General features: G+C 45.1%; 1 protein-coding gene across 2 annotated transcripts in view; it reads left to right on the top strand.

Moving 5' to 3' along the window:
- The window catches only part of dock1 (dedicator of cytokinesis 1), a 141,345-nt gene that overhangs the window by 121,377 nt on the left and 7,090 nt on the right, over positions 1-12,878 (top strand). For both annotated transcript variants that reach the window (XM_076143549.1, XM_076143550.1), the window contains exons 41-46: positions 2,070-2,211; positions 2,422-2,503; positions 4,198-4,282; positions 5,141-5,227; positions 6,850-7,026; positions 8,068-8,151. In XM_076143549.1, coding sequence (XP_075999664.1) covers positions 2,070-2,211; positions 2,422-2,503; positions 4,198-4,282; positions 5,141-5,227; positions 6,850-7,026; positions 8,068-8,151 — 657 coding nt within the window. The remainder of the gene's footprint in view (positions 1-2,069; positions 2,212-2,421; positions 2,504-4,197; positions 4,283-5,140; positions 5,228-6,849; positions 7,027-8,067; positions 8,152-12,878) is intronic.

Here is a 12,878-nt window from a genome sequence, read left to right as displayed (position 1 = left end):
GGTCATGGACTTTGATTTGGATCAGTCGTCTGAATGAGGTCGCTCTTCTCAAATATCCTCTTTTGTATGTGCTGTAGCTTTGGGTGTTTGTTGAGGTGTATTTGCACTTTTCGAAAGCTGGATTTCTTAGTTCCTGTCTAAATGAATCGGTGATCAATCAATAGTTCAACCTCGCAATGCTGTTTCAAGAAGCTCAGACCTATGACTTAAAGGTGGTATTAAGGCTTTGAGCTTGTGTAACCATCAATTTCTTAGACCATATTACACTTACACTCATGCTTGATGACCTCATGCACCCTCTCTGTTGTTTTTTAAACTTTTATAATGCAAGTAAAATGGTGATATTCTCCATTGTTGCCATCTTCAGCACTCAGTTGAGAGATAAAACGGCACATCTCTCTCACCCATCGTGTCGTAATTCACCGTACTTCTCTCTTTGCTCCCAGTCTTTCTAAACTCTTCAGTCTTCAGTCTTTATCTCTATTTTGAGTCTTTTATGAGAGCGCACCTTGAAGAATAGAGGGCCTGTGAAAGTCCGTTTGAAATATGTATCCTAACGCACCACTCTACTCGGGACTCGCAGATACGAGCTGTCATGTTCTATCGTTCCAAATGTTCCTGACGAAAGGTTCCTGGGACAGAGTTTTTAGGGGACAGAATATGCCGGCTTTAAACATGATGTATTTGTTGTTTTGAAACGAAACTAGGTGGCCTTTTTGCTCGTTTCCTTATCTGATTCCGCAACAGATTGAAAGGAAATACGTATTTGTCTTAGAAACTATCCCTGCCTAGATTGAGTGACACCAAAATCACCCTGGTTTTGCTAGGCTTATTTTCTCATATGTTTAGAAATACAGGTATGTCGCCGCAAGCTAGCTGAAGGAGCTAAAATCGCAAAGTTTGGTCCGTCTTTCATCCAACAAAGAAAAGGAATTTTACCATATTTTACCATAAATTATGACTGCAATGATTGTGATTTTTTTTCACCAGACTAAGCTTGGTTTGCAGGTAATTAAAATGAAAATAGTCAGACTGAGGATAGCATATATAACACCAGAATGTTGAACTCAACCTCGCAATTTGAGTGGGCTCTCCTGCGAACAGGCAACATGATTTGGTATCCCTTGTAGTTTAATTACGAGCTGAAAATTTAAGTTGGCAAATTGTAGCTGGTTGAAAGGGAAAACTTTTGAAATCGTTGTACTTTTGTTAATCTGTCAAAGCAAAATTAGAAAATTATTCAGTGTTTATTTTATGTCGTTGGAGTTGAGTTTAATTAACAGTGAGGTCGATGCAACGGACAGAAAGAACCAAAGGTGATCTTTCAAAGCTCTATTCTAATCCAATAAAGGCAGGTTTTTAATTTCATCTATCCATAATCAGATTAAAATTTGACAAAATTGACATTGGTGGACCTCAGGCAGCCTAGATTACCCAATTGCAAGTTGATTTACTTGGTCGTGTATATGCACGTCGCCTTACAATTGGTCTAATCACTTTAGACATCCTTTTCCTCACTTGTCATGCTTCCTCTCATAAAGTGATTAAGCATCAACTCCTGCGTGTTCAGCAAAACAACTGACTCCTATTAACTCCCTTCATTTATACTGCCTACTCCTCATTTCTGCCTTAATTGCAGCGCGGACCTAAATGGAGTTATTTGGGGACAGCTTTATCACTGTGAGAAAAGCTCGCCGTTTGTTTGAGATCCCCTAGAAAAGCTTCAGCTGCTATTCAGAGAGTTTACCTCAAACAAACCTTGTGATTTAACAGCGCCTTCATTTCCAAGTACTCGATGTGGAGATTATGGAGATTATGTCATTAATTTATAATGTCAATAATTTAAGATATGAAAGCTGCTTTGATGTTGTAAAGTTTTCTTTCAATACCTACATTTTTTCATGTTTTTCCTATTAATGTTACTTAATGGTCTAGGCCGTAACATATGGCCTATTTACACTATGATCACTTTTGTTCGCAAATCCGTACCCACTTGCATGCGTCACTGTCTCTGCCCCTGTGTGCACGTACGTGTCCAAGGTCTCACTCTGTCCTTTGTCGCCCCCCAGAACAAAATGTTCATCTACCGCGGGAAGGAGTACGAGCGCAGGGAGGACTTTGAAGCGCGCCTGCTCACACAGTTTCCCAATGCAGAGAAGATGAAGACAACCACTCCGCCCAGCGAGGACACAAAGTGTTCCCCCGGACAGTGTATCCTCCAGCACCGGCTTTAACAACAGCATTAGTGGTTTTGTCAGAATTTGGTCAGAAATGTGTTTGTGTTGTTGTCATCTAAAATGTTGCCAGTCAAGCGAAATGGGGGGGGATTGATTGTCAATTCATATAGGTATCAATTGTCTAGTGTTCATTCATTGCTTGTGCTACTTGTTCTATTTTCTTTCCCTGACGTTTCTGCTAAAGACATCCAGTGTTTTACTGTGAAACCCATTTTGGACCTCCCTGCCAAGTTCCAAAACAAGCCGGTCTCTGAGCAAATTGTGAGGTAAGCAGAATGTCCCTGTTCCCCGCTCCCCGCTCAGTATGCACTTACAGTTACAGAGGTTTTCACACTACTTGTATTTTCGAGCCAGTGAGCTCAAATTACCTTCCCCAGTCACTCCAAAAACAATTTAAGGGAGCTTGTGATGACGTGCAAAACTACAGCCCCACTCTCTGGGGTGTGGAGGACCAGGATGGTGACGGTGAATAAATCAAAAGCCAAACGTCTCCCCGTGTAAAACAGGCAGTGGTGGCCCTTCTTGTCATTCTCCCTGCTTATTAACATAGATAAACGATCTGGTATTATTCTTCCTGCCAAGTACAACATTGTTTTCTTACATCAATACCTCCACAGCAAACAGTGGCTCTCCACACAGCCGCGTGTTTGCCCAATCTGTATGCCAGTCGAGCCGAGCATCATTCAGCTGTGCAAATTCACTTGGATATGTCATTACCGATGCCACCCAACGCAACAATGGACATAATTAAAATAAGACATTTGCTCTGAAAAACCTTTAGGCAAATATATGTGGCCGCTGATGTTATCGCAAGCCAGTGTGCAGCATTGGTCACATCCCCCTGCATTGATCTCTGCTCTAGCCCGGGCGGCTTGTTTTACTAACTGATTGGAATATGTAACTATGTTAATAACCTGGATTAGACAGACCTGTGTAGATGGCGATAAAGCAGCGTCCAACAACACTGCCTCCCTCCTCCTCCTCCTCCCCCCTCTGCCATTTCTGGTTTCGTTTTCATTCTCTCCGTCTCTCCCTTTCTTTCTCCTTCTGCTCCGTCCGCCGTCACGTTCTCCGTCTCGCCGCGCCGTACCCACTTTCTCCGTCTCTCTCTGTTCGTTTCTCGTTTATTTTCTCATTTGGCTCTAAAGATCAGTGGTGCACAGCAATCACCCCGAGCTCGTCTGAGCCACGGGGTCACAGCGGCAGGGGGAGCGCAGCCCTCGCTGACCTTGCTTTGTCCAGCCCACGCGACTGAATCATGTCTAGCCTGCCATCTAACGGCATGTAAATAGATGAGAAAGAGGCAGACTGTTTAAAGCTGCTTTGATAATCTGAAGTAAGAAATGCCACGGAACAGGTTTTTGATGCTCTCGGCTCATTTGGCATGGAGTCTCTGAATTTAATGCTGTTCTCTAATGCTGTGGCCAAGCACTGAGGGCAAATCTGAAGACGGCTGAAAAAGGCTTAGATAAGGGGACCGGCAAGACCTGGGTTGAATATGGGTTTGTGTCGGATGTAAAGAAGGAGAGACAGGGAAAGGATGTGTCAGTGTGGTATCATGTGGGTGTGTCCGTGTGATGCGTCAAATCCAGACAGCTGCTGCCGCCACCGCTTTATCACCGTCATTTTCTCGCGGTGAAGTCTATTAACCCAACTTGGGAAAGTTCACCTGTGCTTCGTCGCGTGCCTCTGTGATGTCTGCCACATGCTCCCTATATGTCTGAGGGAGCCCTGCCACGTAGTTCCCCCAAAACGGAAATTTATTTCCCACGCAGATGAGGTCGTGACCGAGACAGTCGGCCAAAAGCAACATGCTAAATGCCACAGTAAACTGGCAAACTACCCGCCGCGGTGATGTGTCCTGTGTTTTGACCTGAAGCAAAGCAATCAACCTTTGAATCAAGTCGCAGAATGCCCAGAACGCTTAATTTACTCAGCTGCTGATTCTCTCTTCCCCCAGCTTCTACACCGTAAATGAAGTCCATAAATTCCAGTATTCCCGGCCGGTGAGGAAAGGAGAGAAGGACCCGGACAACGAGTTTGCGGTAAATCTACACCTTCTATACCTTCTTGAATCATGATATGCTTTGGTCATCATCTGGGACATATTTATTCTTTTTACGGTTTTCTGAATGTACTCTTATCTAAGCCCGAGTGACACAACGTGGCCTGGTGATGTTTATTACCATGTTCTGATTTTTAACACAACACTTCAAACCTATTCAGCCTTTTCCTCATCTCCTCATGTCCACCCTGAAGACCACTTCAGCAAAGCAGAGTGACTTTTACTCACAGATTTTACTCGCACAGACGTTATTATGCCAACATACTCATCGGACTCCCACAATCCTGGCAGAGAGGCGCTGGATAGCTACACATTGTTTCCATCACACCTCTAAAACATGTCATCTAAACGCATCTGTGTCATTTTGCCGTCCCTCTAAACCTTAGCAGAGGGTTGTGAATTATAAGTATGCTGCTCTGCTGCTGCTCTATTTCAACAGGACCCTCAAAATGATTCAAATGTGGATTTCGTACTTCTTTTTTTCTGACAGATTGTTGAAGCAGGACATAAAATCATTTTCCTCCCACTGTGGGGACTTATATTTTTAATTTTTTGAGTCACAGTTACAGCTCCGGGAGGCATTAGAGGAGGTTCTCAGTCTGTGAGTCTTGACTCTGCGTGCAGGAACTTAATGAGTTGCTGTCCAAGCAAGAAAATGTCCAAAGCAATGTTCTTCACTTGGCTTTGAGTGACCAACCACTACATCATCCCAATTTTCATTCGGTCAACAGTATTAAAGTTTGTTTGAATGTTGATTGGAATAAACTCAGCAGCAAATTCACGTCTTGTGCGACATCATGCCTACAAAATTCATTGAATGTTTTTTGTGTCTCGACAGAATATGTGGATCGAGAGGACCACCTACTCGACGGCATACAAACTCCCAGGCATCCTGCGATGGTTTGAAGTCAAGTGCGTCTCCACAGTAAGTATGAGGGGACCGAGCCAAGCCGGGCTCCTAATCGGATAAGGATCTGCAGCTTTGCTCAGTGGCGATCAATATGATTTGTCCACTGAAGCCGCGTGGATGCAGGCCCTGGAACCGCCGGGGAGCGTTACACCGCGCCAAACATTGATTAAGCAGGCGCTCTTTAAGGCCTGTTTCCCTGGGAAATAGCTACAGAGCAAAATAATATCACTAGAGAGCAGCGCCTGCCCGTTTTCTTGTTAGAGAATTTCCTGAATTGCCCTGTTTGATGAGAGGGTGTTCTGACTGACTCACCTTACTGCTTGAAATGCAGCGGATTTACCACCAATTCAGAGCAACTGCGTTAAATTGTTATCATTGGAGCTCTGTTGTGGTTGAAAACACTGCTCCTGTTTCCTCATTTTGGATCGAGACGTCTGCGGAGGAAGGCAGAGCGTGCAGAAATGGTTTCAGTGCGAGAGCAGGTTACAGTATCACTTAGAGCCACGACCCCTCCCTCCTCCTTTTAATGTGTCATTATTTTGTCCCAAAACAAATGAGCCACTTAGTTTAATTAGTCTATCTAAGTATTCTGCAATCAATTACTCTTTATTTGTCACTTTGATTGGGCCCTTTCATGTGTGTGTTAGTTAATACCCTTTAAAAGGGCACTTCTCTCATTTTTTCATTTACTCCAGCCCCCCCGCCCCCCCTCTGTCTCTCGACTCCACGTTATCGCCAGTCATTGTTTTCTCCAGGCTCACTGTGGTTATCTCCAGCCAGAATGCTAGGACAATGTTGGCTCACGCTGCATTCACCGCCATCAAATGACCGCGTCACACCACCCACACGCCTCGCAGCACGGGCACTGAGCTCACCGCGCTGGTACTTCTGCTCGCTACGACCCTTAGTACAATCAAAAAATTGATTACGCCTAATTCCTGTGCCCGTGAAGTGTTGCTCTCCAGTGCCACATTAATTCAGAGTAGAAGCTGCCTCCTTCAGGCGGGGTTGGAGCATACTTTCAGGGGCAGCTTGCCCTCCAGATGAGCCAGAGAGAGGCCAGATCCCTCAGGTCACACTCTCTATTTAAAGCTTAATGACTGGGCTGAGATTCACCAAGCTAAAGCTCCTCCAACTGATCATTCTTTCTTACCGAGCTGGCCTCAGAAACACCAGCGCAGACTGAAGATATGTGACTGGCATCTTTTTTGGGGCCGATATCTGACATTTACTCAGCAACCCAGTATGTATTACGTTCTTATTGGGGAAGTGCAAAGATAAGTTCATCGTCCCATGTAATGAGTTTGCCCCCGTGTGGAGTTTCAGGGATTGGAGTGGAATTTACTTTCACACTCCTGGAAAAGATTTATGACAAACAGGCTCAAAGCATTCTCTTGACATTGGAAGTGAAAGTCCCTCAAGCCTTCATCGATCCATCTTCATTTGACTGTTGCAATTTCATTCATGGGAACAATAGAAAATGATACAGAGCCACTTTATGTATGAAGTGTTCGTATGCCCATCTTCTAATAAACCTGCCCCTCATTGAACGCAAATGTGACCGTATGAATCAGTATCGACGAGCTTTGTAAGTGCAGAACATACGTGATGAGACGTTCATTTCCTGTGTTGTGCAGGAGGAGATCAGCCCATTGGAGAACGCCATGGAGACCATGCAGCTGACCAATGAGAAGATCAGCAGCATGGTCCAGCGGCACCTCAACGACCCCAACCTTCACATCAATCCCCTCTCCATGCTGTTAAACGGTATCGTTGACCCGGCGGTCATGGGAGGCTTCACCAACTATGAGAAGGTAGATGTTTTTTTTTCTTTCTTTCTCTGGGAAAGAATAAAAACTGAGGCCTACTCACTTTATTTTAGCTCCAGTTTGCTTTTACCTGAACAAACCATAACCCAGCATATTTAATATCCTTGTAAAAAAAAAGTACTTGTGCTATCTTATTTGTGTAAACTTCTCCTATATGTTTACTTGCATAGTTTGTATAGTTTTAAATGTATTCTAAGCTAATTCAGATGACACTGTTTCTGCCCAGGGCCATGCTGGAGAAACAATTTCAAATGTAATCATAATATCATGCATATATCATGAGCTAGACGAGCTCATGCAATCCCCTGATAGACGTTCAGCATAGCACATACTGTACGTCCACATATTGTTTCCTCGCAACATCATAGGTCTGGAAAAACCTGATTTTGTTTGATACCCTGAGCCTTTCTTCTTCAAACGGCTCCACTACATCATCTTCGGGATCCTGTGTTCCATCCTTTTTTTCCGAGTGTTCTCGCTGCTTTATAGGCTGCACCATCTCTTCGCCGTAGCACTGCTGGGACTCATCTGGAAAGGGAACCTCTTTTACCGCGTGTTTGATGATAAAGGAAAAGTCACAGCCTGTTGATTCTCAGCATATATCACCGCTCGGAATAGATTCATATTTGTCTGTTGGAGGGATGCAGTATGAGTAGAGGAGAGGAGACGTGAATTCTTTGCCCTTGGGTCACTCCTCCTCCTTCTCCTCAGTGAAACAGCCGAGGTGGTGAGGGGAGACGGATGTGTTCACCGAAATTTATCCATCTTTTTCCCTCCTCCATCCACTACCTCACCTCTCTTTGATTACCCTCCAGTTCGGCGCTTTCCTCACGCTTTTTCCCCCTCCGATTTCTCATCTTTTTTTCCCCCCTGAAACCTCTCCCCCTCCCTTCTATCCACTCTCGCAGCGTTTCTTCCTCTTTTCTGCCAAGTTCCACTTAAACTGAGCCTTCCTCGTGCGTTTAACATACATTCATGCATGTACACCTTCTTACCTAAGCCTTATCTCTCCTCTCTCCTCTCCAGGCCTTCTTCAATGACAAGTACATTCAGGAGCACCCGGAGGACCTTGAAAAGATAGAGAAATTGAAGGACCTTATCGCCTGGCAGGTGAGAGTGAAGCTCAAAATGGTCAATGGTGTACGTGCAAGTTTCATATGATCTTGTCGAAGCATAGGTCTGCTTTTCCAAAAATGTACATTTGAAGGGCATAGGTAAGTGTTGGTGAAGAAGCCGTACTGCAACTTTTCTCTCTCTCTGTCTTTGTACGCGTCTGCTCCACTTTTGCACCTTGAAGCATGGCCACACATTGTTTTGAAATGTGATGTCGTTATACTGCATCCATCCACAACAAAGAAATCAGCAGCTGACAAATTCCATCACATTCCGAGGTAGGGCTGCACAAAATGGGGAAAGGTCATATTGAGGTGTGCAATATCAGCGTCTGCAACTGTGTGTGCTGCCTGCAAGAAAGGAGAGACCATAAATACAGAATGTAATATAATTTATGTAATATACATTTATAATTAAAGAACAATAACAATCACTTGAATTACGGTCATTTGAAACACAAACTAACATTCAACTTCAACTCTACTCATGAAGTGCAAAAGCAAAACACATTTTAGTGCCTCATAATCTGAAAACTACATAAAACCAAAAAGCAGCAGAGACGGAATGTAATATTCTGTACTCTTATATGCCTTGTAAATTGCTAAATAAAAAACAATATAGTGAACAGCACTCTTTGTAATGCTCCTAATGCTTGTATTGTAAGTGGTGGAAGCTGTTGGTTAGTTTATGCAGACGTGCCGGCTCGTTCAGGGACCAAATCTTCACTTCCTTTTATTAATGTAATATATTTATATTGGCACATTGCACCAATGACTTATCGCAATAATAATTCGAATGCGATACATTGTTCAGCTTGGTTGAGAGCCATATGGAGCACGGATGGAAGTGTGGACATTTGCCGCATGATTCATCTCCTTTGTGTCAAGTGGATTTGCTTCCGGCTGTTCGCTCGCTGACCCGGACGTTCAGCTGCTGCCGACATATTTGGTGCTGCCGGCTTCGAGAGATTTGGCCGACCTGTTGGACTCAGTGCATCATTTCAAAACTCGTGCATTGTCACAGATTTAAATGCAAAAATAAGCACTTTTGATGTGGAACTCGCCAAGGACCTCCACTATAGGTACCAGGCAGTATGTTCTATTGCCTTGACGTTCTTTAAATTCCATACACAATAAGAATGCTGGAAGGTACTTGTGCAGTTCTCTATATCACTGCATTAAGACTGAAATGTTTTCGCCTTACTAAAGCACTGCGGCGGCTGCTGCTGCTGCTGCAAAAATCAATCAGTAAGGGTTTACAGCTGAAACCACATAATATGGCTTGAAGAACTTGGATTCACAGGTGAGTGCACTGCAAACTATGCCTAGTTACAGTGACTGAACTGAGCAGGGGGGAATATTGCGTTAAAGAGTTCACTGGAGATGATAGTGTGCCGTGCTGAAGCAAACATTCTGAAATCGGGGAGGGAGGGAGCGCGAGGGAGAGAGAAAGAGAGACAGAGAGAGACAGATGGTGGTTTTGCATGAGTCTGCACCCTCATTCAGGAAACGCATACGCTGCAAACATACACACTCAAAATCCATCACATACACAAAAGTCCCGTTAACTGCTTACTATGAAACTCAAGAGATCTTACCAAGCTTATACCGGCTCATCTTTGATTAATATACGCCGTCTGATTCCGTGAACTTTCAGGAGCAATGTGCAAACGTCTCAAAAGGCTCCAACATGGCGGCGGCTCTTCTTTTTCCTTCCTTGCTTTGTTTTATTCTGTTACATGCACGTGTAAGCTGGATTTAATAACGAGGGTTGCGCACCGGCAAAGTTGTGGAGTTTCCCCCAGAGTGTCTGCAGCTAGACGCGACCCAGGCTTGAAACTTGAGTTTTTTCATTACGTTTCATCCTCTCCAGTCAGGAGCTCTAGTAACTCCTATGAAACTCCCCGACATGTGCTGGAACACCACCACTCCATGTCTATGGAGCCGGAGACGCGAATCGATGTAGATTTGATCGTTTATTGATCAATGTTGACCGCGTATTCTGTCCTTTTCAGAGCTACGTGGGGGTGGCAACGCAATACCCACATTTGAAAGCCTCCATTTGAGCATCAGGATTGTAAAATTTCATCAGAATTAGAAGGATGTCAGATATCACACTGCAAGCTAAAATGATCCACCAACCACAATCCATTGTCGTAATTGGTTGCGCAAGATAAATGTGTTGCTCCAGATTAGAGACTGTCAGGTTTTGAAAATGCCCTTCACACTCGGCTACGCAAGCGCTTGAAATCGTGGAGTAGTCGCGGGGCACGAAAAACAAACGATTATAGCTGCGCGGCGTGTTCTTGCCAGATGCATATCATAGGCAAAACAGAAATATGCTTGCTGAGCCCACGCCAGACACACTTCTTTTAAAGAGATGACTAAGGCAGAGACACAGCGTCGTTGTCTGTCTCCCTGCCAGAGCCGGCATGCTTGTTTATCTCTTGACGTCTCGAATCTGTCTAAACGAGACAAATGAAGGCGAGTCTGCGCCAGTCAACAAACTAAACTGGGAGAAATGAGCCGGCGTGCACTGTTATTCGGTAATACCCATTGTCCTCATCTAGTAGTTAGAGAGCAAATGAGCAAGTGGAAATCAGGAAATTAGGTGCTGTGTAAAAAAAAGCTCCCTGGCAGATACGGAGTAGATGTTTGCCGTAATGGCGTCCCCCCTGGATATAGCGTGCAAAAACACTGGACAGATGTTTATAACAACCGAAACGTCTCGTCGCGGCGTGATTCGGCCTGTTAAGAGTTGTGGCGGGCAGCTGAGCGATCAATGGAATTAATCGCCGACTTTAACCGGGCTCTTTTTATTTAGCGCACGCTCGGAAACGGCACATCAACAAGTCTGTAGTCTGCAGGAAGTCGGGATTGTTCCTCAGCGACAGTCGGCTCAGTCTTGATTGAGGTTTCTGGCCGGCGTGCGGGGTTTCCTTCATGTCCATCCATACGGCTTATTAGCCCGTCTGACTCACTGTCTGTAAAGTCTCCCAGCCCCTTTTTTTCCCACCACGAAAGGTCTTAATATGTCATGGTGGAGTTAATGTGGGGGTATCTCAAAGGCAGCGCGGCCGTCCCAGCACACCGGGCCGAGGCTCAGATGTCTTCTTCACAGTGCATTAGAGGGGACGGGCGGCAGGGTTCAGCCAACAAGCCTGCGGTCAGAGAAGCAGTCATAATATGAAACAGCCCGTGCCATTTCTCTCATTCTTTTTTTGTCATGAAATAGTGGTTCGATGTCCGGCTGCGGCTTCTTCACAGAATGTACCGTTTATGAGACGCTAGAGGCGAGCGAGTCCTCTGCGTATGATTCATCACATCAACAATCAGAAGAACTCCCGGATTATTCATACGCACATTCATCTATTAAAGGTAGAACTGTAGAGTTTGCAGGCGAAATGGTGAACTCGAAGACAGCATTTTATTGGATCAAATGATGTAAACATAGCGGAGGAATGTGGGTCAAATTCACCCGGGCATACCATGACACATCTGTGGTCGCCTCTGTCATCGGGGTGTGGATTTGTTCACATATTAGAACTCAGAAGTCCTTTGTGAAGTAATTGTAAATCGGATGTCGGATGTTTCTTCAGTATTTTGCAGTCTTGTGTTCTTTTGTATGTTCTAGTGGGGAATCTATGTAGTTTTCTCTACCGTGTCTTATTATCTGTTAATAACATGGCTGACATTAGAGTGTATTGCTCTTATCGATATCCCAGCTCATAACCCAGCTGTCACTGATGGACTGCCTTAATCAAATGGAAACTTTATCAGAATACGCTGCATGTAATTACACTGTTGAACGCGTGTGTGTGTGCGTGTGAGAGAGAGAGAGAGAGAGCAACCTTGAGCCCAAGTGTTTTGCAGAGCTTATCTCTGTGCAGCCACCAAGCAGAATTCTGTTGCCATGCCGCCACTCTGCCGTTATATCATCCTGAGGTCTATAAAAAGATGTGGGTATCCTGGGAGACGTGAATCTTGCCTCGGCTTTCACTCTCGCAGCTTTTTCGCCCCCATTTCTACCTTCATTCCTGCTCCTCTTCCTCCCCCCCATTGCCGGTGTTACCCTCTCTCTCCCCCCCCGTTCACTCGTAGCCCCCTTTTTCCCCCCCTTTTCCCCGCCCTCGCCTCGTCTCTCTCCTTTCCCCCTTCACCTTTCCTCCTTCAGCCTCCGTCTCCCCTCTTCCTCCTCGCTCCTCCAGTTCCAGGTTCCAGCGGTGATGATGAAGGTGCTCAATATCAGGAGAAATCCTCACAGGGTGTCTGTAGCTTGCGCTCGTTTATCTTCCTGTGCCAGAGCTTTCCTATTTTTTTTCTTCTTCCCTCTGGTTCACGGCAGAGTAACTAACGCTCAGTGAGTGAAATAGTGTGGATTGTGCGTGCGGTGATACTTCCCCCTGTGCCGCTTTTCCAACTGATCCGCTCGCCGCATTCCCTCTGCCGTCACATCATAACTAAGCATAACCTGAGGCTAACATATTTCAAACTGTATGGTACAGTAGAAGTGTGTGTCTACATTAACGATCTTCCCTGTTTACAGGCCCACGTGTTGCAATGCGCGTAAATAAAACATTGCACAGTTGCGCTCGTTCACAAAAGGTTGCATCACGCCCGACGCGTTAGATGTTGCGCCTCAGATGAGTGAACCGCGTTCTATGGGCCTGTAGCTCGGCTGTGGAAGGCATGAAAGGGGGAGAAGACTCCGCTGACTTCATGTTA

Source organism: Genypterus blacodes, unplaced genomic scaffold, assembly GCF_046128005.1.
Source record: "Genypterus blacodes isolate CSIRO-AG114 ecotype Tasmania unplaced genomic scaffold, CSIRO-AGI_Gbla_v1 ptg000026l_1, whole genome shotgun sequence".
In the NCBI taxonomy this organism is placed as follows: domain Eukaryota; kingdom Metazoa; phylum Chordata; class Actinopteri; order Ophidiiformes; family Ophidiidae; genus Genypterus; species Genypterus blacodes.
This window is presented reverse-complemented; position numbering and strand designations above follow the sequence as displayed.